General features: G+C 54.9%; 8 protein-coding genes across 8 annotated transcripts; 5 read left to right on the plus strand and 3 right to left on the minus strand.

The window, feature by feature from the left end:
- The first annotated feature begins 24 nt into the window (after window positions 1-24).
- BO86DRAFT_336911 (J domain-containing protein) lies at window positions 25-1,821 on the plus strand. Its single transcript, XM_025668930.1, has 3 exons — window positions 25-646; window positions 705-956; window positions 1,021-1,821. The coding sequence occupies exons 1-3, from the start codon at window positions 379-381 to the stop codon at window positions 1,554-1,556; spliced, it is 1,056 nt and encodes a 351-aa protein (XP_025528534.1). The 5' UTR covers window positions 25-378; the 3' UTR covers window positions 1,557-1,821.
- A 235-nt stretch (window positions 1,822-2,056) lies between these two features.
- BO86DRAFT_388484 (ubiquitin-ubiquitin ligase UFD2) lies at window positions 2,057-6,243 on the plus strand. Its single transcript, XM_025671862.1, has 7 exons — window positions 2,057-2,368; window positions 2,443-3,128; window positions 3,202-3,412; window positions 3,466-3,921; window positions 3,979-5,563; window positions 5,616-5,765; window positions 5,824-6,243. The coding sequence occupies exons 1-7, from the start codon at window positions 2,339-2,341 to the stop codon at window positions 5,922-5,924; spliced, it is 3,219 nt and encodes a 1,072-aa protein (XP_025528535.1). The 5' UTR covers window positions 2,057-2,338; the 3' UTR covers window positions 5,925-6,243.
- A 134-nt stretch (window positions 6,244-6,377) lies between these two features.
- Window positions 6,378-7,800, plus strand: BO86DRAFT_455597 (3-oxo-5-alpha-steroid 4-dehydrogenase family protein; the record flags this gene model as incomplete). Its single annotated transcript, XM_025677121.1, has 3 exons — window positions 6,378-6,529; window positions 6,578-7,617; window positions 7,776-7,800. Exons 1-3 carry the CDS (start codon window positions 6,416-6,418, stop codon window positions 7,798-7,800), a joined length of 1,179 nt encoding a protein of 392 aa, XP_025528536.1. The 5' UTR covers window positions 6,378-6,415.
- Window positions 7,801-8,068: 268 nt separating this feature from the next.
- Window positions 8,069-11,047, minus strand: BO86DRAFT_360340 (5-methyltetrahydropteroyltriglutamate--homocysteine S-methyltransferase). The gene is made up of 3 exons (XM_025669810.1): window positions 10,649-11,047; window positions 10,471-10,590; window positions 8,069-10,416 (listed from the first exon to the last, which is right to left on the minus strand). The coding sequence occupies exons 1-3, from the start codon at window positions 10,877-10,879 to the stop codon at window positions 8,443-8,445; spliced, it is 2,325 nt and encodes a 774-aa protein (XP_025528537.1). The 5' UTR covers window positions 10,880-11,047; the 3' UTR covers window positions 8,069-8,442.
- Window positions 11,048-11,913: 866 nt separating this feature from the next.
- On the plus strand, window positions 11,914-14,955 carry BO86DRAFT_409101 (uncharacterized protein; the record flags this gene model as incomplete). The annotated part of the gene is made up of 6 exons (XM_025674390.1): window positions 11,914-12,377; window positions 12,440-12,584; window positions 12,644-13,710; window positions 14,027-14,046; window positions 14,127-14,320; window positions 14,351-14,955. The coding sequence occupies exons 1-6, from the start codon at window positions 12,339-12,341 to the stop codon at window positions 14,953-14,955; spliced, it is 2,070 nt and encodes a 689-aa protein (XP_025528538.1). The 5' UTR covers window positions 11,914-12,338.
- Window positions 14,956-15,265: 310 nt separating this feature from the next.
- On the minus strand, window positions 15,266-17,593 carry BO86DRAFT_336924 (SANT/Myb-like DNA-binding domain-containing protein). Its single transcript, XM_025668931.1, has 3 exons — window positions 17,326-17,593; window positions 17,147-17,264; window positions 15,266-17,088 (listed from the first exon to the last, which is right to left on the minus strand). The coding sequence occupies exons 1-3, from the start codon at window positions 17,417-17,419 to the stop codon at window positions 15,426-15,428; spliced, it is 1,875 nt and encodes a 624-aa protein (XP_025528539.1). The 5' UTR covers window positions 17,420-17,593; the 3' UTR covers window positions 15,266-15,425.
- Window positions 17,594-17,690: 97 nt separating this feature from the next.
- Window positions 17,691-19,062, plus strand: BO86DRAFT_388488 (emp24/gp25L/p24 family protein). Its single transcript, XM_025671863.1, has 3 exons — window positions 17,691-18,012; window positions 18,072-18,457; window positions 18,623-19,062. Exons 1-3 carry the CDS (start codon window positions 17,853-17,855, stop codon window positions 18,770-18,772), a joined length of 696 nt encoding a protein of 231 aa, XP_025528540.1. The 5' UTR covers window positions 17,691-17,852; the 3' UTR covers window positions 18,773-19,062.
- Window positions 19,063-19,615: 553 nt separating this feature from the next.
- On the minus strand, window positions 19,616-22,537 carry BO86DRAFT_310845 (sensor histidine kinase/response regulator; the record flags this gene model as incomplete). The annotated part of the gene is made up of 2 exons (XM_025667885.1): window positions 19,616-21,486; window positions 21,553-22,537. 2 exons carry the CDS (start codon window positions 22,535-22,537, stop codon window positions 19,616-19,618), a joined length of 2,856 nt encoding a protein of 951 aa, XP_025528541.1.
- Between the last annotated feature and the right edge of the window lie 664 nt (window positions 22,538-23,201).

A 23,201-nucleotide genomic window follows, 5' to 3' on the forward strand; every position in this document is an offset into this window, starting at 1 on the left:
GCCACTGTCAACGCTTACCCGGGGCTTAGCGTCAACATTTGAACCTCCAGAACTCACCACGTTTATCAGTCACGGTTGGTTTTATCTTAGACCCCACCCGGCACGCCGCAACTGAACCAGCTGGCTATCTTTCGTGCCCTTGTGCCCAAGCTGTATCTGCAGCCTCTATTCGATTAACCAGAAACGCCCCCTCTATTGTCTTTTTTCGGTCGTCCGCTCCGGCTGGCCCACCACTCTCCCTCTTCCGAAGATCCACGCCTCGACGCACCCTCACTGCGCCCAAGGAACAAACCAAACATAAAACGGGAGCAGCGCATTGCTGCCACTGATTGAGACCCGAGTTTCTCTGGGGGCGATCGCCGATCAAAACCTGCTGCGATGCCATCCGCCACCGCATCCGGGGTCGACAACGGGGGTGCTGCGAAATCCCGCGAACACAACCAGGGCAACCAGGACCGCAAATACACACCCGAGCAGAAGGCGGCCGTCCTGCGGATTCGGAAATGCTCGACCACGGCGTTCTACGAGATCCTGGCGGTGGAAAAGACCGCCACCGATGGCGAGATCAAGAAGGCGTATCGCAAATTGAGTCTATTGACGCATCCCGATAAGAATGGATATGAAGGAGCGGATGAGGCTTTCAAATGTCAGTTGGTGGTGTCTCCTTGTGGGGTAGCCTCACCGTAAACTAACTGCGGGTATAGTGGTATCTCGTGCTTTCCAGGTCCTGTCTGATGCGGAGAAGAAAGCCAAGTACGATAAATTCGGTGGGGATCCGGACAGCAGGTTCACCCCCAGCGCTGGACCTTCGGGGGCCTCGCCCTTCAGTGGATTCGGCGGTGGATTCCCCCGGTCAGGCGGCGGTGGTGGTCCGATGTTCGAGGAGGAGATCTCGCCCGAGGAACTCTTCCAGCGGTTCTTCAGCGGTGGCTTTGGCCCCATGGGAGGGGGTTTCGGTACGACTCACTTGTTTGAGCGAGACGGTCTGGATGCAAGCGACGGCTAACTCATGATCTACAGGCGGTCCTCAGTTTGTCTTCAACATGGGCGGTGGCCCCGGGTTTCGGGTACATCAGTTCGGAGGCCAGCGGCCTCGGAGAAGACCTCGCGAAGCCAATGGCCAGTCCGAGCCGGCTCCATCCCTCTGGTCGACCTTCCAGCAGCTCCTCCCTCTCATTCTTCTCTTCGTTCTTCCTTGGATCTCTTCTCGATTCTCTGGCACCCCTACTCCGTCCGGTCCCTCGTACCGGTTTGACGCCGCGGTCTCTCCCCACACGCTGCATCGCACAACGCCTAAGCTGAATATCGATTACTTCGTCAATCCGAGAGATGTGGATGACTATAGCGCCCGCAAGTTCCGCCAGCTGGACCAACGGGTGGAAGTGGACTACGTGACGAAATTGCGGTATGAATGTGATAGCGAGATCCACACGCGGGATCGCATGATCCAGGACGCTCAAGGGTGGTTTTTCCCGGACGTAGAGAAGATCAAGGAGGCACGGTCGATGGAGTTGAAGAGCTGCAAGCGACTTGATTCGCTAAAGGGAAGATACTGATATCCTGGCTCTTGTGGCTGCTACACTTGTTCCTGTTCGTTCTCGGGCGCGGTTGGCTTCGCATCCATTGTTTACTAATGTTCCATACAATTGTCCCATGAAATTGGGCTCTATCACGATCAAGCCTTTCTGTTTTGTTCTTCAGCTTAGATGTCTATATGTTCTCACGGTTGTGATGGCGTTCTATGGGCAAACAACGACTTCTTTTATTGCGGTGGGGTCGAATTAGGGAATTAGTGTTTTGACGATTATTGTTGTGAGGGATGATAATAAGAGTGGATTCTCTAATCCCCTGCCTAGCAACCTCCAGATGTACATTCAGTATTGATGCGATCATGATCCATGAATGGATTCAAGATGGAGAATCGATCATGATGGCCGTGAGGTGCCGGACCCGATTGGGGCAAGTGTGTTGTGCCCTGAGCGGGGAGGGAAGATTAAATCAAATCCATCCAACCCCGACCCAGCTTAGTTAATAATCACTAACTAAACTACCATGACAGAAAGTCCGACTTGAACGTTCAACGACCGCGCATGCAGAAGTGACATCCACATCCACATCCACATCCTTCATCCTTGTCCTCAGTTCACCCCATCGGCAGCCCCTCCTGAGGTCTTGTCACATCTCGGTTGCTGGTTTTCTCACTTTCTCTTCGTTTCCCCTCGTCCTCTCACCACTTTCTTCATTCGATCAAATTCAGCCAAGCACCCTGCAGAAAACCGTGACCCGCTGACCGAGGAAGGTTTTCTGCTGCGGGCTGCCCCGATCAGCATCAGTCGAGATGTCCGATAGCCAGTCTGAAGCGGACAAGGTTCGTTTATTCTCCCAAAATCCTTAAAAGCCCCATCCCGAACCTAAGTTTCCTCTGACCCCTGTTATCTACAGATCCGCAGCAAGCGCTTGGCAAAGCTAGGAAATCCCACTCCCTCGTCGCCCGTCGACGGCGCTGCGTCGAGCCAGCCCGCATCGCCCTCGCAGTCCTCGCCTGCATCCCGATTCCCAGAGAGACCCCAGTCACAACCACGATCCAATCTGAGCAGCGCCGCTCCCTCACGGGCCTCATCCCCGCAACCCCAGACCGTGCAGTCAGAATGGAAGCGGATCAAGATTCAACCCCCCACCGCCGCCAGCGCAGTGCCAGACCGGTCGCAAACCGTGACCCCCGTCTCCGGCACTCCCCCTCCACCGCGGGCTGACGAGAGTATCGAGGCCTTTGCCGATCGGACCCTCAGCGCGGTCTTCAAGCTGACCTTGAACGAGGCTCGTCAGAAGGATATTCACGGGCAGCGGTTAACCTACCTGCCCGGACTGCGGGGTGAACTGGAAGAGCAAGGCCGCGAGGTCCGCATCGAGCTGTCGGTGCTGGACCAGGCCCTTCTGGAGGCCGCTTCGGATGCTCCCCAGCAGAAGCCGTTGGATTACCTGCTTCCATGCTGGCGGCGGATATCCCGGTTGCACAAGGGGTTCCGTCGGCCTCGCGACGATGACCCGAAATACAGCCTCATCTGTGAAGCCCGTCGCATGTGCATGAGCTACTGCATCTTTGCTATCACCATGCCGGAAATGTTCGGGTAGGTTGAACTCGCTCGTTGGCTACGCCATCCCCCTACGATTAGCAGCTGACACATTTCTGCCCATCTAAAGGCTCGAGTCGTCTGAAAAGTCGGCCCTCAAACCCTACCTCCTCCTGGACCCGGAGGATGACAAAGGTGTGGATTTCGAGTTCATCGGCGAGGCTGTGGGCAGGTTCAATGAGGATGAAAGCATCAAGCCGGCCTTCATTGCTGCTGTGGAGGAAATGAGTCAGGAGCTTGCGGGCTTGACCATCAACGATGATTACAAGCCCTATCTCACAGTATGTTGATCTCTTCTCTTCACCATGGGCGCGTCTCATCACCCTGTTTGCAGGCTTTGCGGAACCTTGTCCACAATGCGGCCATCGCGGCTGCCATCACCGAGTCGTCCATCTTCAACGAGTCTCGGGATCCAGCTCAGTTCGAAAAGAAGACGCTTCTTGGCCCGTGGTTCAGTCTGTCCCCGCTTCAGAGCAGTGTGACCATGACATACTTCTCAAGCCCCAAGACTAGAGATCAATCATACATCCTGAACGCACAGCGGTCTATCCGCATGATGCAGCATATGATTAGCTCGGATCTCCTTGATGTGATTAACCACATGATTCGGGCCTCGAAGGATGCCAGGGATCGGGTGCTGGACTGGTTCGCAGCCTCCCTGAACATCAACCACAAGCGACGGGCGATGCAAGTGGATCCTACTACCGTATCGTCGGATGGGTTCATGTTCAACATCACAACTTGCCTGGACCAGCTCTGTGAGCCGTTCATGGATGCAAGCTTCACCAAGGTATGAGACCCAGTAGATTCATGTGCTTTGCGGGTCTGACTCAATTTGTCTTTGCAGATCGACAGGGTCGATGCAAACTATCTACACCGCAAGCCTCGGGTAGATATGAAGGACGAAACCAAGGTCAACGCTGATCAGCATGCCTCGGACGCTTTCTATGCCAAGTCCGCAGAGGGAACGTCCAATTTTATCACGGAGATTTTCTTCCTGACAGTGGCCGCCCATCATTACGGCAGTGAGTCTCTGACTTCCAAGCTCGAGCAGCTCGAGAAAGATCTGCGGCACATGGAATCCACCATCAACAAGTTCGAGCTGGAGCGGCATCGGTGGTTGAACAATCCCGTGCAGCTCAGAGTCTTCGAGCAGGCCCTCAAGAAATACAAGGACAAGCTGGACCTGGGTCTGGCCCTGAAATACAGCTTGCAGGGCGTCTTGTTTGACGATCAATGGCAGGCACGGTCTATGCTCTTCATGCGATATGTGGTGGTCTGGGTACTGCGGGTGGTATCAGGCACCGACTTTCCCAAGGAATCACTCAAGCTTCCCTTGCCTGAGCAGCAACCGGAAGTGTTCCAGTGCCTGCCCGAATACTTCATCGATGATATCGTCAGCAACTTCAAGTTCATCATGTGGGCTATGCCGCAGATCATTACTGCCACCCAAGGAGACGAGCTGGTTATGCTTTGCATTACCTTCCTAGAGAGCTCGAGCTACATCAGGAATCCCTATCTCAAAGCAGGTCTTGTCTCCATCCTGTTCCGAGGAACCTGGCCTCGCCCTGGAGGCGGCCGGGGCGTCCTCGTGGACTTGCTCAACTCCATGCCTTTCGCCAACCAGCACCTGCTGCACGCCCTGATGAAGTTCTATATCGAGGCTGAGCACACCGGTACACATACCCAGTTTTTCGATAAGTTTAATATCCGTTACGAGATTTTCCAGATCATCCAATGCATCTGGCCCAATACCCATTACCGCAACAAGCTTTACAACCAGTCCAAGCAGAACCTGGATTTCTTCGTGCGCTTCGTCAATCTTTTGCTCAATGACGTGACCTATGTGCTCGATGAGTCGTTCGGGGCCTTCATCACGATTCACAAGACGCAAACGGAACTGCGCAATGCCGCAGCGATGGAGCCCACCGTACGCCAAGAAAAGGAGGAGCAGCTGGCGGCCGCGCAGCGCAATGCCAAGTCATATATGCAGTTGACGAATGAGACTGTCTCCATGCTCAAGTTGTTCACCGATGCACTGGCCGATTCTTTCACGATGCCTGAAATCGTGCAGAGATTGGCTGATATGCTCGACTACAACCTGGACGCCATGGTCGGACCCAAGAGTGCCACGCTGCGGGTGGATAACCTGCAGGAGTACGGCTTCAACCCTCGGGCCTTGCTGAGCGAGATCGTCGATGTCTATCTGAACCTGACGGGCAAGGAGAGCTTCATTGTGGCCGTGGCACGTGACGGACGGTCTTACAAGCCTGCCAACTTCGAGAAAGCTGCCGAGATTCTGCGGAAATGGTCTCTGAAGTCGCCGGAGGAGCTCAAGCGGTGGGAGCAGTTTCAGCACAAGGTCAAGGCGGCTAAAGAAGAAGACGAGCAGGCGGAAGAGGACCTCGGCGAGGTTCCTGATGACTTCCTGGGTCGGTTTACACTTCTGGCTTCTACTTCGATGGAGCTAACGCAGCTTTATAGATCCTCTTATGTACACTCTGATGGAAGACCCCGTGATCTTGCCCGGGTCCAGGGTGTCTATTGACCGCTCTACCATCCGCTCTCACCTTCTCAGTGATCCTCACGACCCCTTCAACCGAGCTCCGTTGAAGATGGAGGATGTCACACCCGGTGAGTATCTTTGTCGTTGACGATGTCCAGAAGGGTCAAGGCTGACTGTCCATCCTAGATACGGAACTCAAGGCCAAGATCGAAGCCTTCAAGGCCGAACGGATGGCGGCGCGCAGGCAAGCTAAGGTGTCCGACCCGATGGACACGACTACTGGTTGATGGCGAGTAGCGGCGGCTTTTGTGCCGAAGGCATCTCCGCCGTCTCGGGGCTTTTTCATCAATTAGCGCTTTTGACCATGAGATGGAACGAGGGCATCGTATTCTTTGTTTTTTACTGAGAATGGGTTGGGCGTTTTCTCTTGCGTTGGATTATCATCATAGAATAGCCGCGTCGGGGCGGGTTCTACAGTACATCGCGACCCGATCAGTGCACCATGGTCTGCATTGCCGGGGGTTTGAACCCAATGATGTGTTATGGTTTTGGAATCTAAGCATGAATGGTAGGCGCAATGGACGGTGCTTTACCAGTGGGTGTTCAGTCAGACTGTCAGGCGTACTCGTAGTTGATCGCGATTGCAGATCCCTTAGTAAGATCTTAGTCACACACCTGATCGAAGGATCACTTGAGTTCAGTTGAACTTCCAATGACATACTTGCAATCAAGTACGGTATATCGACTTCACCGGTACAGTACACCCATCCAGCCCATCATGGGGGCCATCATTTCCTCCTGCTGGGACCCTCTGCCTCCCCTGACGGACATTCTCCTCCCCACCCCAGATGTCTACCTCACCCTGCTGAACATCTTCCAATACTTCCCGCTGGTCAGTCTGCCACCCATTTTCCTGTCGTCCCTAACCACCGCAGTATAGTTCACCATCGTCCAATGGCTGACAGCCTGGCACCCGGCCGGCAAGACCTCGATGAAGACCTCCATCTTCAACCTGCCCGGCCGCTGGGCCTGGTTCGCCATGGAGATCGTCAGCCCGCTGAACCTGGTGTATCTGTTGTGGAAGCTGCCCGTCAAGCTGGCCGACACCACCACCACCACCACCACCACCACCACCAGTGGTCATGGGGCTATCACCCTCCCCCTGCCCAACAAACTCCTCGCCGCCCTGTTTGTGGTGCACTACCTCAACCGTGCCATCGTCTCCCCCTTCCTCGCCGCCCCCAGCATGTCCCCCATCCACCTGTTCATCCTGGCCTCCGCCATGCTCTTCAACTGGTTCAACTCGACGTGTTTGGCTGGATGGTTGGTGGGATATGACATCCCCATCCACCCCGCCTATCACTCTGCGCCTGCTGCTGCCGCATCATCACCATCACCATCATCATCACCAGCTGCAGCAGCTGCAGCTGCTGCTATCTCAGGGATCCTCCCCACCCTAGGCACCGCGCTCTTCCTCGCCGGCATGGCGGGAAACATCTACGCCGAACGCACACTCTTCCGGCTACGGCGCGAGGAGGGCGCCAGGCGGGCTGCTGCTGCTGCTGCTGCTGCTGCTGCTGCTACTGCTACCTCCAAACCCAATGTCAACCACCCCCAAACCCCCTCAGCCTCAACCTCAACCTCCTCAGCTCCCGCAACCTCAACATCTAATCCCCCCTCCACCGCAAAGATCTACATCATCCCCCCACCCACCACCCCCCTCTTCGCCACCATCCTGTACCCGCACTACGTCTGCGAATGGCTAGAGTGGACCGGCTTCGCCCTCGCCGGGACGGCGGTGCGGGCTGCCACTGCTGCCACTGCTGCCACTGCAAGCGGCACGCTCCATCTCGCGCCGTGGCTGCGGCCCGCGGCGCAGCTCGCCGCGCACCTGGGGCGGCCGGTCCCCGTGCCGGCGGCGGTGTTTGTGGTGAACGCGGTGACGAATATGCTGCCGCATGCGCGGTGGGGGCGGCGGTGGTATGTGGAGCGGTTTGGGGAGGCGGCGGTTGCGGGGCGGGGGGCGGTGGTGCCGTTTTGTGAGTGGATGTAGGTTTAGCTTAACCATGGCGTTCATGGGGGGTTGTTCTTAGTACGTTGGGGGGATGTTGTTGGACTTTGTACTGCTTTCATGACAGTAAGTGGGTAGAGGGGGGGGTGTGATGGAGGGAGGAGTTTGGTGGTTGAGGTGTAATATACTACTTGATTAGAGGGTTTGGGTTGTCTTGTGTTGTGTTGGTTGTGGGGTGTTACTGTATGCTTTCCTATGTAGACTGGATCTTTCAGGGTGAAAGGATGGGCCAAGGTACTACCATATTGTAATGTGGACCTGTAGTCGAGGTACTAGGAAGGACTGAAGATCTATGTAGATCAGCATGGGGTTGAACAGCGACACCTACAGCAGTCTACGATGATAATTCGAAATCACAGTAAAAAAATTAAATTGCCAAAGAGGTGGTACAGTAGCAACCTCTTCGCGTGGTATCACATTGTTGAAATATTATGTGTAAGACACCGGCGAGCACCAGACATCACCGAGCATTCCCGCTGTTCAAGAGCAGAAATAAAGACCTTGGCGCTGATGTTTAATGCAGACGCCGATGTTGAAATCGTCATAAAGACATGTTGAAAACTCCGGGGACCCCATCTAATGAAACCCTGAACCCATATGTTGAACTTTTGGTATCACTTCGTAAACTCATCATAAGAAAATGGACGGACAACAATCGACAGATTGTTCTCTCCGAGACGACGGGTTGAAAATCGTCGCCCCAATCATGGGCTGATTAAATATGTAAAAAGAATTTAGTTGCTGTGCTTCTCGCGGAAGTACTTGGCGGCCGCGACCATGTTGCTCAGGGCAGCCTTGGTCTCGGGCCACTGGCGGGTCTTCAGACCACAGTCAGGGTTGATCCAGAGCTGCTCAGGGCGGAGGTACTGGAGCATCTCCTCGACGCGGTCCTTGATCTCCTGCTCGCTGGGAACACGGGGAGAGTGGATGTCGTAGACACCAGGACCGATGTGGCGGGGGTAGGCCTCGTCGATGAAGACCTTGAGCAGCTTGGCATCAGACTTGCTGTTCTCAATGCTCAGAACATCGGCATCCAGCGCAGCGATAGCGTGGAAGAAGTCCTGGAACTCGGAGTAACAGAAGTGAGAGTGGATCTGAGTACCGTCGGTAACACCAGCAGTGGACAGGCGGAAAGCCTTGACGGCCCACTCGAGGTACTTCTCACGCTCCGTGCCAGCACGGAGGGGAAGACCCTCACGGAGGGCGGGCTCATCGACCTGGATGACCTTGACACCGGCAGCCTCGAGGTCAACAACCTCGTCGCGGAGGGCAAGAGCCAGTTGCTGAGCCTGGATAGACTGGTGGACATCGTCACGGGGGAAAGACCAGCGCAGACAGGTGATGGGACCAGTGAGCATACCCTTCATGGGCTTCTTGGAGATCGAGACGGCGTACTTAGACTCCTTGACGGTCATGGGAGCGGGACGAGAGATGTCACCGACAATGATGGGGGGACGCACGCAGCGGGATCCGTAGCTCTGAACCCAGGCGTGGGTGGTGAAGACGTAACCGGTGAGGCGCTCACCGAAGTACTGGACCATGTCGTTACGCTCGGGCTCACCGTGGACGAGAACGTCCAGGTCGAGCTCCTCCTGGATCTTGACGACCTCCTCGATCTCCTGCTCAATGAACTTCTCGTACTGCTCAGCGGTGATCTCACCCTTGGTGAACTTGTTACGCTGGACACGGATCTCCTTGGTCTGGGGGAAAGATCCGATGGTGGTGGTGGGGAAGAGAGGAAGCTTGATGGACTTGGTCTGCTCGGCGATACGAGTGGTGAAGGGAGACTTGCGGTTGTGCATCTCCTCGGTGACAGCGGCCTGGCGGGCCTTGACCTCGGGGTCGTTGGTGCGCTTGGAGGAAGCACGAGCCTGGACGGACTTGGCGTTGGCCTCGAGCTGCTCACGGACAGCAGCGGGACCCTCGGTGACAGCCTTGGCGATCACAACAACCTCGGACAGCTTCTCAACAGCGAAGCTGAACCAGTCACGGACCTCAGCATCCAGGTTCTTCTCGCTCTCGAGAGTGTGGGGAACGTGGAGGAGAGAGCTGGAGGTGGCAACGATGACGCGCTCCTTGCCGAGCTTTTGGATGGCGAGCTCCACCTTCTCGATGGCAGCCTTGAAGTTGGTCTTCCAGATGTTACGACCGTCAACAACACCAGCAGACAGAACCTGCTTGGGGCCGAGAGCACCAACGACAGTGTCGAGCTGCTCAGGGTTGCGGACCAGGTCAATGTGGATACCGTAGAGGCTCTGGAGAGCAGGAAGAACATCAATGTTGTGAACAATGTCACCGAAGTAGGTGGCAAGGACGAGGCGGGGAGCCTTGTCGCCAAGGGCACCGAGCTTCTCGTAGGCGGGCTTGAAAGCAGCCTTGGACTTGGCAGGAAGGTCAAAGACGAGGACGGGCTCATCAATCTGGACATCCTCAGCACCAGCCTCCTTGAGCTTAGCAAGGAGCTCGACGTAGAGGGGAAGGAGCTCCTCGAGCTTGGAGATGGGGTCAATGGTCTGGCCACGGTCGGCCTTGGCGAGGGTCAGGAAAGAGACGGGACCGAGGATGACAGGGCGAGTGACAACACCAGCCTCCTTAGCCTCGAGGAACTGAACAACAGGCTTGGGCTCAGCAGCGAGCTTGAAGGTCTGGTTGTCCTGGAGGGTGGGCTTGACGTAGTGGTAGTTCGAGTCGAACCACTTGACCATTTCCTGGAGACAGTATTAGTCTTGCTCAAATCCAAGATCCTCATAAGTGTATCATACCAAGGCGGGAACATCGACAGCGGCCTGGCCATCCTTGGCGGGTCTCTGGAGACCACGGCCCATGGCGAAGTACTCATCGAGGGGGTCGAGACCGTACTTGCTGTAGCGCTCGGGGATGACCTATGAAGAAGCATGTTAGCGAGATTGATGAGAATGGATCAGAAGGGTCAAGACATACACCGAAGAGCTGGATGTGGTCGAGGACCTGATCGTAGAAAGCGAAGTCGTTGCTGGGGATGATGTCGACACCAGCCTGCTTCTGGAGCTTCCAGTGCTCAGCACGGAGTCTCTTTCCCTCGCTCAGGAGCTCATCACGAGAGATCTTTCCACCCCAGTAAGCCTCGGTAGCCTTCTTGAGGTCACGGAGCTTTCCCATACGGGGGAAACCCAAGACGGAAGACTGAACCATCTTGATGGATGTGTGTGAATGTGTACGGGGAGGAAAGGGATGATAGAGTAGATGATCAGTGGCAAGGCACACAACACAAGGAAGAACAGACAAGAAGAATCAATCCTCTTGCTGGGAGAGAGATGAGAAGAAGAGATAGAGAGAGGGAGAAAGACACAGGGGAGAGATGGAAGAGAAAGAGAAGAGAAGAAGATGGAGGAGGGGGGGATGGAGGGGAAATATAAGCTGGGAGGAGGAGGGGCAGGGGGGGGGGGAGGCGGAAAACCTCAGGCTACAACCAGGCTTGTACTGTAAGAAGAAAAAAAAAAAAGTAATAAAACATCGGAGGCCGAAGGTTTGTTTCTGACTGGGTCTCGATGGCGGAAACTTTGGCGGGGTTCTGTGGCCGGTAATAACCGGTAAGATTACCATCCCTCCGGACTGTCAACAACCCTCCGATAGCGATTCCCCGCTTGGGTTCAAGGTTCGGTTTACTTTGGGTATCTTTGCCTTGATCTAATCGCATTATCAAATCATTGTCCGTAGCCCGACTGCGGAGAGTGCCCTCCCATGGGTTGGATTATGCACGTTCTCATTCTCATGCATTTGATGCTCATCAGTGAGGCCAACGATTCAATTGTTCTATGCAAGACACTGTACATAGTAGACACTGTAAGGAGTGTGTATTGAACTACGGAGAACCACTGGTGAGGACAGTCAATCATCTCGCCGAAGTATGAGGCTAACCCAGCAATTGAATAGTGCCAAATGGCGTGATCAAGTCAATCGCGAGGAAAAAAAACTAAAAGACCCAAAAAGACCCAAAAAGACCCAGAAAGACCCCCCAAAAGTTAATTAACCAACGGTCAATCATTTGAGTCACAGCCGGTCGCAGTCCGGAGAAACCATCGGAGACGGTCTGGCTGCGTCCGCGATCGGCCACTAAACCGTGCCAGGGCCACATGCCTATTTGGTAAGTTGCAGTTGTAGCCGTGGTGAAATTGGATGACTTGAGTGATTTTGATTTGCTCCATTCGCAATGTTCTGTGTCAACAATTGAAGCTGCGACTATCAGTATCGTCCTTTTGCCACTCCAGTCAAGCTCAATCAATCTGACTGATTTCGATTTGTCCGAAGCATCAGCCAGGTTGGATAAGAAACCCCGCTTCCCGCTTCCATCATTCGGAGCTCCGGCGATCGAGTTCGGAGACCAATTGTGCTGCTGCTGTCCGGCGCTTGGGACTTTTACTTGAGCAATGCCTTTCCCCAGATTGCTGCAGTCTGATGGTTGCTTCGTTTCGGACAGATACTGGACAGACCCCTATCCTTAGTGGTAAGCTGTCTTTCAGAATGGCTAAAACAAATCAACCGGACTCAATCGAGAATACGAACGCGCCTGCCTCAGTTGGGGTCCGGCGACTCTCACGCCACGCCCCGCCTTCCTCACAGCAGCAACTCGCGAGGATTGCAAAAGGTCGTCATGGGAGGCTGGGTCTTCTCGATGCTCATGCGCTCATGGGTCGCTTCATGAGTCCAATTGCCACAATCGCCATCTGATCAACCCTGCTGAACACTCCGCAGCAGTCATTGACGATGGGGATTTTCTTTTGCCCCCGGCTCCGCGCGTACTGGAAGAAACCAGACCCGCCAGGAACGGGGCCTGCGTATCCACTGCATCCAGTCACTTCGCCTCCAAATGGAGCTGTGGAAAGTGGTCAGGGTAGTGGTACAGCGTGACTCAATCCCCGCTTGTAGACTCATCTGTTAACGATCCGATCGTGATAGCTCAATTCACCTCCAGAGAAGATGCCGTTCGCTTCTCCTCCACTGGGACCTCCGCCGGCGGCTTATCGGACAAATTACGCAAGCGATTCTCGCGAGAACACAAAGGCCTCCATGGAACCCCCACGAGGGCCGGGCGGAAATCTGGATCGTCTACCTTCCGCAGTCCGTCGAGATTCGCCAGTAATCGGCTGGACACAGTCTCCCCTGTTGGCCTTGGAAGCAGTTTGATGAGTGAGAGGGGCTATGACAGTGATGCTCAGTTCATCAGCACCCCCAAACAAACCAGCCGCACACCAGAACGCTTAGTCGCTGAGTCTCTCGCACACGAGACATCGCTGTCAAAGCTTCGATCCCGTGGGAATGAAAGCAACGGTCACTCTGCCCCCGGCAGTACATATCTTGCAGCGAATGGAGACCCAGTGCACGCACCTGGATTAGATCAGACTATACTGGAGGGAACACGAAATCCTTGGTCCTCTATGGACCAGGCAATTTGGGCCGTCCATCCGACACCAACTCCTCCTTTCTCCCGTGTGGGAAGCAGTGCAAGTCGTCGGGTACAAGCTGCACAACCTTATCATGCTGGCTTCATCACTCCAAAGTCAACAGAGTGTGCGCCTTGGGATAAGCAGGACGGATACTCTTCACTTCCCCAAATAGGAACCCCAAAGCTGTCGAACCCGCTGCATGGCTCTCCAACTATTCCCGAAGGCAACCATGTCTCGTCCTCAGGGTGTTATGAGTATCGCTCGAGGACTCCAGGCCACGCCTCCCCGGTGCCAACGCATTACACGACATCTGTAGACTCGCTAGCTGGGCCATCAACGGGACTTTCGGTTAGGAAGAGAAGACAGCAGCCTCCACTGTCTGCCTCCGGCAATGATTCCGTTCATCTCGAGGATATGGAGATTCACAGGATGCTGGCATCTCGCACAACCTCTCCCAGGGTTCTCTCAACGAAACAATCCTTCGAGGGGAATCCATGGGCCAGTGATGTCAGGCTGCGGAAGCCAGCGCAACAGCTCATCGATGATGGCCCAGTGGCGGGCAAAGGCAAAGCGAGGGACGTAAGTGAACCGACATATAGGCCCTTTCCACAACAGACATCCTCCTGCTATTCTCGACCAGACAGCCAGTATTCGGCGGGATCCAGAATATACTTGGGCAAGGCAGAAATGGCGCACAACACGACGCCGGTCGAGAGACAATCCCAAAGAAGCCTTCATCCTACTCGAGACTGCTCACCGCGGCTGCTGGAAGATATGGCCAATGCTGAGCCTGCGAGTTCCAGACTAGCCTCGTGCGGGAGATTTGTAGAACAGATTCACTCAGACCTTTCAGTCGCTTCATCAAACATCAGCTTCCCAACTAACACTGACGCAGATCTTGTATCGCCCCGGAAAGTGAGCGTGGGCTGGATGTCTGGTGGTCGGCGTCTTGGGTATGGGTACACATTAGTATCCGCTGCTGAAGAAAACGAAAGGCCCCTAGAAGAACAGTCTGGTCCATGTGCTACCAGCGCTTCAATCCGAGACGCGCCACCGGAGACTGATATTCAGACTGAGAAGGCAAGCCTTGCCGAAGACCAGCCACAAGAGCAGGATATAACTTCGCTGTCGAAAAAAGCGGGAACTGGTCTCGATATCTCGTCCATAATTGGCCACATCAACCTTCGCAGTTGGTCCGGGGCAACTAACGAAACTATAGGCGATGAGTCTCTGAAGTCTTCTCTTCTGGGGAAGTTCTCAAAAAAGAAGAAGGATCAATCCGACCCGGAGCCTTTAGCTGGCGTAAAGGACCCTTGGGATTTCTGCGCCTGGGTCGATCCTAACCAATCTCCAAGCGAACAACAGCCCCCACAAGCAAGCCCGTCAGCATCCAGTATGAGCACAGAAGGACGAGGAATGTCTCTGGGAAGATGGTCGACCCTGCGTCGCACCGGAAGTCTATGGGCCAAGGGCCGCAGTATGTCTGCGATGGCGCGCGACCTGGAGGCCAAAGCAGCTGCCAAGTTGAACGTGTCGGCCGGGCGGTTCCCAGTGATACAAAAGAAAGACGGGCGAGTTATGAAATTCCGGGTCCTGGACCGTAAGCGCCGGGCCCAGACGGACGAGGATGGTGAGCCGATGGTTCCTCTAAAGCAATGGCCCGGCGGAAAGCACAAGTCCTCTTACGAGGAAGATGGACCAAGCAGACCTAGCGTAGACCCGGTTCGCAAACAGTTCTCGGAACAGACTGGCTCGACCGTTGTTACTGATGGCTGGGAAAGCAACTATCAGGATTGTGAGGAGATCTTTACTGTAGGTGAGTGAGTCAATGAGTATGTAACCTGTATTCTGGGCTTGAGGACTTGGGGACAGTTCTATTGGTAGTAAACGCTTTGTATCAAAGACTCGGTGGGCCTGCTTCAGGGCGGACTAGTCAACACCGACAATGGGGGGGAGAGAGACATGACAGGGTTGGATTGTTGTGTATTGATATCTCAGCTTGTGGCGAGCAAGAATACATACGTTAGACAAGACGCTGGGGATATTCGTTTTATACATCCTAGGTGCGGGGGAAGGGCCGACTAAAGGACCTTGTGGACAGAGAGCATGTGATGAGGTGTGACTATCACCAAGTCGAAGTCATTGGTAGTTTATGCAACTTTAGTCTGCAATCCTGGAAAGTAACCGCGAAGGGTTTCATATAATCGTACAAAGGTATATTAAAGCACCAAGACGCCGCGAATCCCTCCCCAATCAAACGCCCTTGCCCGAAACACAACTCAAAGCCTCAGGCCTTATTTCCTTTGCCGCTTGTTGCTCTTGTCGCTCGCATTGCTCAAAACACTGGCCGAGCGTTTGTGCGATGCTCCGTCCTGCCCTTCTGTCGAACCAGCAGGCCCGCCACTCGTCCCTTTCTCCTCTGCTGCTGCTGCTGCTGCCTCGCCCTCCGCAGTGGCCGGACCCGGGGGATCCGGAGCCGCGGCGGCCTCGGCGGCAGTGTCAGCGGGGATCAGCGGTGGGCCGTCCTCCTCGTCCTGCTGCTCGGCCTTGACCTCGGGTTTGGTGGTGGTGGTGGTGGTAGTGGCGGTGGTCTTCTCCTGCTGGGACTCCTTGGTCTTGCGCTCGCGCTCCTCCTTGGCGGCCTCGAGCACGCGGATCTCGCTCTCGACCTTCTCGGCGACCTTGCGCGCGTCGAGCAGCAGGTTGACCGAGTGGATCAGCTTCTCGAACTCCTTGCACACGCGCTCCGTGGGCATGACGAGGCGGAGCGGCACGGCGAGCTCGGCCAGCGCGGCCGCCAGCTTCTGCGTCTGCACGTTGGATTTGGCCTGCGTGAGCTTCTGGGCGCGATCGCTGCGGAACTGCACCCCGGGCGCCAGCCGCTCGTGGTGCTGGACGCCGTACTTGGCCTCCTCGGCGGGTGTGAGCGTCTTGACGGTCTTTTCGGCTTCCTTGGTCGCGGCTGCCGCGGCGGCGGCAGCGGCAGCGGCGGCCTTCTTGTTGGTGGGGGCGGCGGCGGCGGCAGCGGCAGCAGCGGCGGCGGTGGCGGTGGCGGGCGCGGAGGCATTGGGGGTATCGGCGCGGCTGTCCCTGGCACTGCCGGGGGCGTTGGAGGCGGGAGTCTGCCCGGCCGGGCTGGGGGCGGCGCCTGCGCTTTCGGGGCCCAGGATGGAGCGACGCTTCTTGCTCTTGTCGGCTTGGAGGAGGGTCTGGAGGAGTTGCGAGAGACCCTGGCTGGACTGGTACATGGTGGTGTTGCCGACGCTGATGGGGACCTCGAGGCGGGAGTAGAGCTCCCGGCGCTCGGTGATGAACTCTTGCTCGTTGGCGGTGATGCGTTTGAGCTCTTCCAGGAGGATGCTCTCCTCGCGGACTTCGTCGGCGGTGCGGTTGAGCTGCAGGGCCGCGAGCTCCTTGCGGGAGCGCTCGCGTTCCGGGTCGAATTTCATCATCTTCTCGTGCAGTTCGAATTCGGCCTCGGACATCTCGGACGGAGGGTGTTCCAGGGCGAGCATAGATGCGGCGATGAAGTAGAAGCGGGCTTTCATCTGTTCCATTGTCCGGTATCGTTTGGCCGGGACGAGGGCCGTCGTGTTCGTCTCATCGTCGACGGGATGCGGTTGGTAATCGTAACGGTCGGCGATCACCACCCAGCGGAGATCGTACTCCTCGACCAAGTCCATCAGGTAGTCGGTCTCCTGACGAGTCCAGTCGTCATTCTTCAGATGACGGTTGTACTCCTCATCGGTGTAGCGATTCGGCACGCGCGCCTTGAGGTTGTATTTGGCGAACATGTAATCCTTCTCCACCGTCTCGGATGCGTTCTTGCCGTCCGTATTCTCGTCCACTTCCATATCGGATCCCTCGAGAGCGGGTTTCGCAGGCTCGTTCTGTCGCTGCCAATGGCGCAGCACGAGACCGTCCGATCGCGCGCCATTCTCGAATGGGGCCATCCGCCTAAGTGTCCAGCCATGTTAGTGAGTCGCTGAGGCAAATAATGAGGCAGCAATCCTACCAAGGACGGACACGCAGCTTGCTCATCCATTTGGGACGGCCCTTGTAGCGGTTCTCGTTAATTGCGATCGGAGGTGCCCGCTCGCCGAGTAAGGCGAAGAGCTCTCGAGTGATACCCTCTGGATAGAGATTAAGATGTTAGAGAGTCTTTCGTATAGAAGCGCAAGCACGGGAGCCTACCTGGTCTCTTCTCGGTCACCTTCTGCTTCTTGAGCGGACGTGGCTGGCCTTCCGCGGGCAAATCCAGCATGTCGCGAACATCGGCGGCAGCCATGACGGGCGGGACCCCGGGGCGATCGGGCGAGGGTGAAGGATCGAATCAAGCGTAGGTAATTTGTTCAAGATTTCAGTCGGACAATAAATGCAATAGACGGTGATGACAGCTAAGACGGGATTGATAGAGTTGAATGAGAGGAGGGGGGGTGGAGTGGGCGTGGGCGGAGGGAGGAATTGAAGAGAGGATGAATTCGCGCCAAGACCGACTCGGGCCAGTTCTTGTGGTCTCGTTGGTTTCCAACTGCTGCTGTTGCTGCTGCTGCCGCCATCCTAATCTGTCCTTCTCTACTTGCTCTACCAGTCGGTCTCCCCCCTCCTCCTCCTCCTCCTCCTCCTCCACCACCACTTAACCACGCTTTTCTTTCGTTTCCTCCCCCTCCTTATTCCTTTGGGTTCTTAGGTCAATTTTGTCCCTGAATCTGGATTGCATCATGGCTCCGTCTCGATCCTCGGCCTCATGGCTCTCCTCTGCGCTGGCCGTATGTGCCATCCTGTGCCTGTCGGTGCCCGCCAACGCCCTCTACTTCTTCATGGACGGGCGCCAAACCAAGTGCTTCTATGAGGAGCTTCCCAAGGACACCCTCGTTGTCGGTCAGTATTATTCCAACCATAATCAACTCCATACCCATGCTGATTGGAAGCAACGACAGGCACCTACTCGACGGCCGTCATCAACGAACAATCGAACACGTATATCGTCGACCCCAACCTGAAGATGCTCATCACCGTGGACGAGATCTTTGACAACGACCACCGCGTCGTCTCCAAGCGCGACGGCCACTCGGGCCGCTGGACCTTCTCCGCCGCCGACGCCGGCCTGCACAAGATCTGCCTCACCCCGGAGACCAATGCCGCCACGGGCGGCTGGCTGTCCGGCGCCCAGGCCGGCGCCGTCCAGGTCACCCTCGACATGGCCATCGGCGAGACCAGCAAGATCGAGTCGGAGGACAAGGACAAGATGCAGGACATCGTGCAGAAGGTCAAGGACCTCAACGGTCGCTTGCAGGATATCCGGCGCGAGCAGGTGTTCCAGCGGGTATGTCATCTATTCCTCCATTTTCCTTGCTCTGTCAACGACGATGCGGGTGTTCTTCTCTCTGTACTTGGTCTCTGTACTTGGAGAAAAAGGACCTCACTCCGCCCCCAGCCCTCTGCTTCCAATTGTCAATGGATGAACGAGCTTGCTAACCCACAACACCAGGAACGTGAGGCCGAATTCCGCGACCAGTCCGAGGCGACCAACTCCCGCGTCGTACGGTGGACCCTGATCCAGCTGTTCGTTCTCTCCGCCGCTTGCGCCTGGCAACTCTCGCATCTCCGCTCGTTCTTCATCAAGCAGAAGCTTACATAAATGTCGATGTTGATCGGACCGGGGGTGGGTTTCTTTTCGAGCTATGATTTTGATCTTCTCCTTGGTTTTATGAGGGGAAGGAAAGAAGATTGAGAGAAAGAGAAATAAATCAGGCCCGGTAGCTTTATATGATCGGTGTTTTCTTTTTCAGCGATGTAATAACCTTTCTAAATTGTTCGTATTTCCACATGTTTGTTTGTGTCTTACGGGCACGTGACATGATCTATATTATCTTTTTCACGCTTAGGCTGTGCTGCTATGTCCAAAGTTATAGAGTCAAGGAATGTAAGGTGATCATGGTGTTCTCATAGTGACGATTGATGATTCGAGTCCTTCATGAGAGTAGCCTTGGACTGCATGGACTGCTCGGAGTATTCCAAGCGAGCCGTCAGGATATATATAAAGTGTACGGAGACCCGTAAGATCCTCAACAAAATGTGCACAATGCAACTCATTCCGTCCACTCAGCACACAACACTAGAAATAGTTACCGCCTATTCACTATCAATGCAGTAGCATTGTAAAAAGCCCATATCGAGAAGAATCACCATCGAATCGGATTGGTTGTATTCCAAGTCCATCAACTCTCGTTTATTGAGCTCTCCGTTTTTGCCCCTGGCCATAGATCATTAAGGGTGCACAAGAACGCTCATCCGAACATCAGCAACAGAAAAATTATCTATAGAAACACCATGTGGAGAAAAGGAGTCCACGGCAGAAGACAATACTAGTCTGGCCCGAATGGGCGGTAGCAAAAGAGTAGAAAGGAAGGTCAGCAGTGAGGTATCGAGCGAGAAACAGAAAAGAAAACGAGTTTCAAGAACAAAACAAAAATAGACGATTTCATGCATTCATCGAATCATCGTGCGGCCGTGAGGTATTGTTGCTGCAAAAGCCCAGGATCAGCCGTTCCAAGTCTGAGAGCTTGTACGGCTTGGTCATGTAACCCTTCATGCCAACCTTCGTGGCACGGTTTAGAGCCTCGTCTGTGACATCGGCACTGACAGCCAGGACTGTGGGAGGTTGTGTGTCGGTAAGGTGCTGGTCAGTCTGAGCGTCGGAGGGAATGCTCCGGTGTTCATCAACCATCCGTAGAATCTTAGAAGTGGCCTCGTAGCCATCCATCTCTGGCATCCAGAGATCCATCAATACCACGTCCACTAGTTTTCGTGTCCTGGTTTGACTGGGTGGTTTGGGAACTGTGAAGCCGTCGGACTCATTCACTAGTTTCGAATCCTGACTCGAGCTTTGTTGACCGGGACGCTGTGCCCCAAGAACATCGTGCATGATGCGGACAGCTTCCTTGCCGTTACAGGCCTCATATATGTCTTTGTAGCCAAGTCGCTTCAACATGTGCACTAAGACTCGCCGGTTGATTTTGTTATCCTCTGCCACCAGAAACGTCAAGGGATGTTTCTCCCCGAGACGGCTGTCGTGAGTATCACCGTTGATGTGGCGTTGTGGTGGTGTGCTCCTGGGAGGCGGAGGCGCAGGCGTTGTAGTCAACGACGCTGGCTCATCAGTCAGAAACGGAGATGGTTGCTGGACCTGTGAACCAGGAGTCCGCGGGGTAGGCAACAGTGAGGAGAATTCCGGCGTGATAGTGCTCGCATTGGTCAGCCGCATCGTCTCAGTGAGCTGGGGAGGTGTGAGCAGTTTTGGAGGCAGCAAAGGTCGGTCTGCTGAAGGCTCAGGCTGATTGGCGGGGATTCTAATCTCAAACTCCGAGCCACGATCCGGCCCCGATGTCGAGGAGCGAACACAAATAAGATCACCGCCCATTTTCCTAGACAGCCCCTTGGCCACAAGGAGACCCAAGCCAAGCCCATCTTTGCTGCGGGTAGTGGATGTGTCTTCACGGGCGAATGGCCTGAAAAGTTTGGGTAAGAAATCATCCGGGATACCTGGGCCGGTGTCCTTGATGCTTATCAAGACATCGTTCGCCTTGCGGCCAACCGTGGCAGTCACTGTGATCACACCGCTGTTGGTGAACTTGACAGCATTGAGAAAGACACACGATATCAACTTGGCCAGGTCCCGGTCATCCACGAATAGAGTCTCTGGAAGGGCCGGATCGACAGACCAGTCGATTGTCTTCGAAAAGACCTCGCCATTGGATGACCGCGAGCGGACTTCAATCCTCTCACCTTGCTCTGTCGCGTTACTCACAGCAAAGTCGGGTCGACCACCCACATGCAAGGACTCGTTGATGACTAGGCGGAGTAGATCACGGAGTTTCGTCATTCTCAGAGCCGGAACTTGCTGATTGACATTGATGCCCTCGAGTAGCAAGTGGGGTGCCGAACGCCGAACAGCTAGAGACGGACGGGGATCAACCACGTTCGCCATCACTGCTTCAATCTCGTGAGCGGGAGTAGCCTTGAGCAGTTTTTCACTTTCGTGAACCGCATTTTTGACCTCTTCGCTGCGAGGCGAAAGGCCTCTGGGAGCGGAAACCCGCGGCGCTTTTGACTTTGGAGGCTGACCAGCGTTCCAGTCTGGAGGGTTACTGCGTCGTCGCTTGTAAGGATTAACTGTGATGTTGCTCCTTTCCCCGAAAATGGTCTGTCGACCCTCGCTCGCACCAACCGGGCTCTGCGACTGACCACTGAAGAAGTCGTCCCGTTCACACTGGGGGGTTTTAGGGACCTGCATGTTCATATCGTAGGCATGAACAACATTATCTGCTGCCTCGACAGCTCTGCGTGCGCTATCTGTACCACCCAAAACATTGGAAATCAGCACGAAGTTCATATAGGCGATGGGGGACGGAGACTGACCTTGGACCATCTCAATACTCTCCTTAAGGGTGCGAAAGACAAATCCAGCCTTCGGCGATGGCTTGTCTTGGATGGCTTCGCGTACCGTGGCATGCATGACGTCCAGCATCCCGACCACGCCCTGCATCGGTGTCCGAAGCTCGTGAGACAAGCTCCTCGCATAGGGCTTTAATGGCTGCGATGAGAAGTCTGCAGATCCATGGACAATCCCGATATTCACATCGCCGACAACGCATGTCTTGCCTTGAGAAAAATCGGTGCTCTCTTGACCGGAGTTTACAGTAACTGTGGGGTCCACGTCGTCGCAAATCCGCTGAACAACCAAGTCTTCAAGAGAATACAAGATCATTTCGAGAAGCGACCACGAAAGATTACGCTTTTGCAAGCCCGGTTCCGACCACATGAGTCCAAAAAATGCAAGACACTTTGTTCCTGAGAAGAGCGGTACAGCCAGGTATCCCTCGGCGGCAAATGGAAGCTGGTCCCGGTCAAAGGAGATGAAGGATCCTAATTTCTCAGGGATTAGACATGGCTTCTCACGGTCCATGTGCGAGAGAGGATTTCCGCCAGCGAAGTACCTGCGTCTGTGCATGCCTGCTGTGCGGTGTCCATCATTATAATAGAAGGCGGTACCAAACAACATCGTTTTGTGGCCTTCTATCTCATTCATGGATTCGTCGTCCCGAGCTCTGCGAGCGACGAAGACATATTGAGCCTTGCATATAAGACTTATTTGCTCCATTAATTGATGCCAGAATTTTTCCGAATCCAAGGGACGAAGCTCTTGCTTTAGCTTCACCAGCCTTTCAATTGCGGAACTCTGGGGTCCACCGATATATCGGCGACCGGACGAATCGGCCTGCGCATCGTCGTCAAGAAAGGTAGCTGCAGGCACATCACCGGGAAGGCACTGAGTCGGGAGCAAAGACATGGTAGGACCAGATGCGAATGAGGTTGACCATTCGGGGTCCGCTGAGTCGGGCATGGTGTCCCGAGGGGGTTGATCGCCCTGCGTGGATGGAATTGTTGATGTGTCCAAAACAGATTCCACCGCGAGCGAGACTTAGGGTCCTGGCAAATTATAATATAGGAGGGCGCCAGGAAACAGAAGGAGATTGATGAAAGATCAGCGAATTACGACCGGATTCTATGGAAGGGACACAGCGCATGGCGTTCGGTCTGGGGTTGTCCAGAAAATGTTAGCAAGCGGGGATCACGAGCAAACAAAGGTGCTTTCAACCAGGTGTTCTCCGCGGAGCACATCCCGGGCAATTTCATGCTAGAACTGGTCAAGACATACATCACTTAAGCTGGTCGAGTCGAAGCCCACGCTGAGCGACACCGCGCGGCGGTGGAAGGGAAAGTTGAGGGAAGAGCAGGCAGCTGCTGGCAATTGAAATTTCTGCAACAAGGCTGCTAAGAGGAGATATTTATCGGTGAGATGCCAGGCTGTTATTGAGAGCAATCGAGGTTCTTGTTTTCTGATTGTTCTGGAAACGTTGAAGTTTTCCCTGTTTTTTGCTTCCGTGTTTTGACTCTGAAGTTTCTGTAGGGGAATTGGCGGATGTCTCGGTCTAAAGTGCCGAACCAGCGTTGGTGATTCTAACTGTGGTGAAAGATTGGATATTCCAGAGATCTGCTGACAGGAT

This window comes from Aspergillus japonicus (genome assembly GCF_003184785.1).
Source record: "Aspergillus japonicus CBS 114.51 unplaced genomic scaffold BO86scaffold_18, whole genome shotgun sequence".
Lineage (NCBI taxonomy): Eukaryota > Fungi > Ascomycota > Eurotiomycetes > Eurotiales > Aspergillaceae > Aspergillus > Aspergillus japonicus.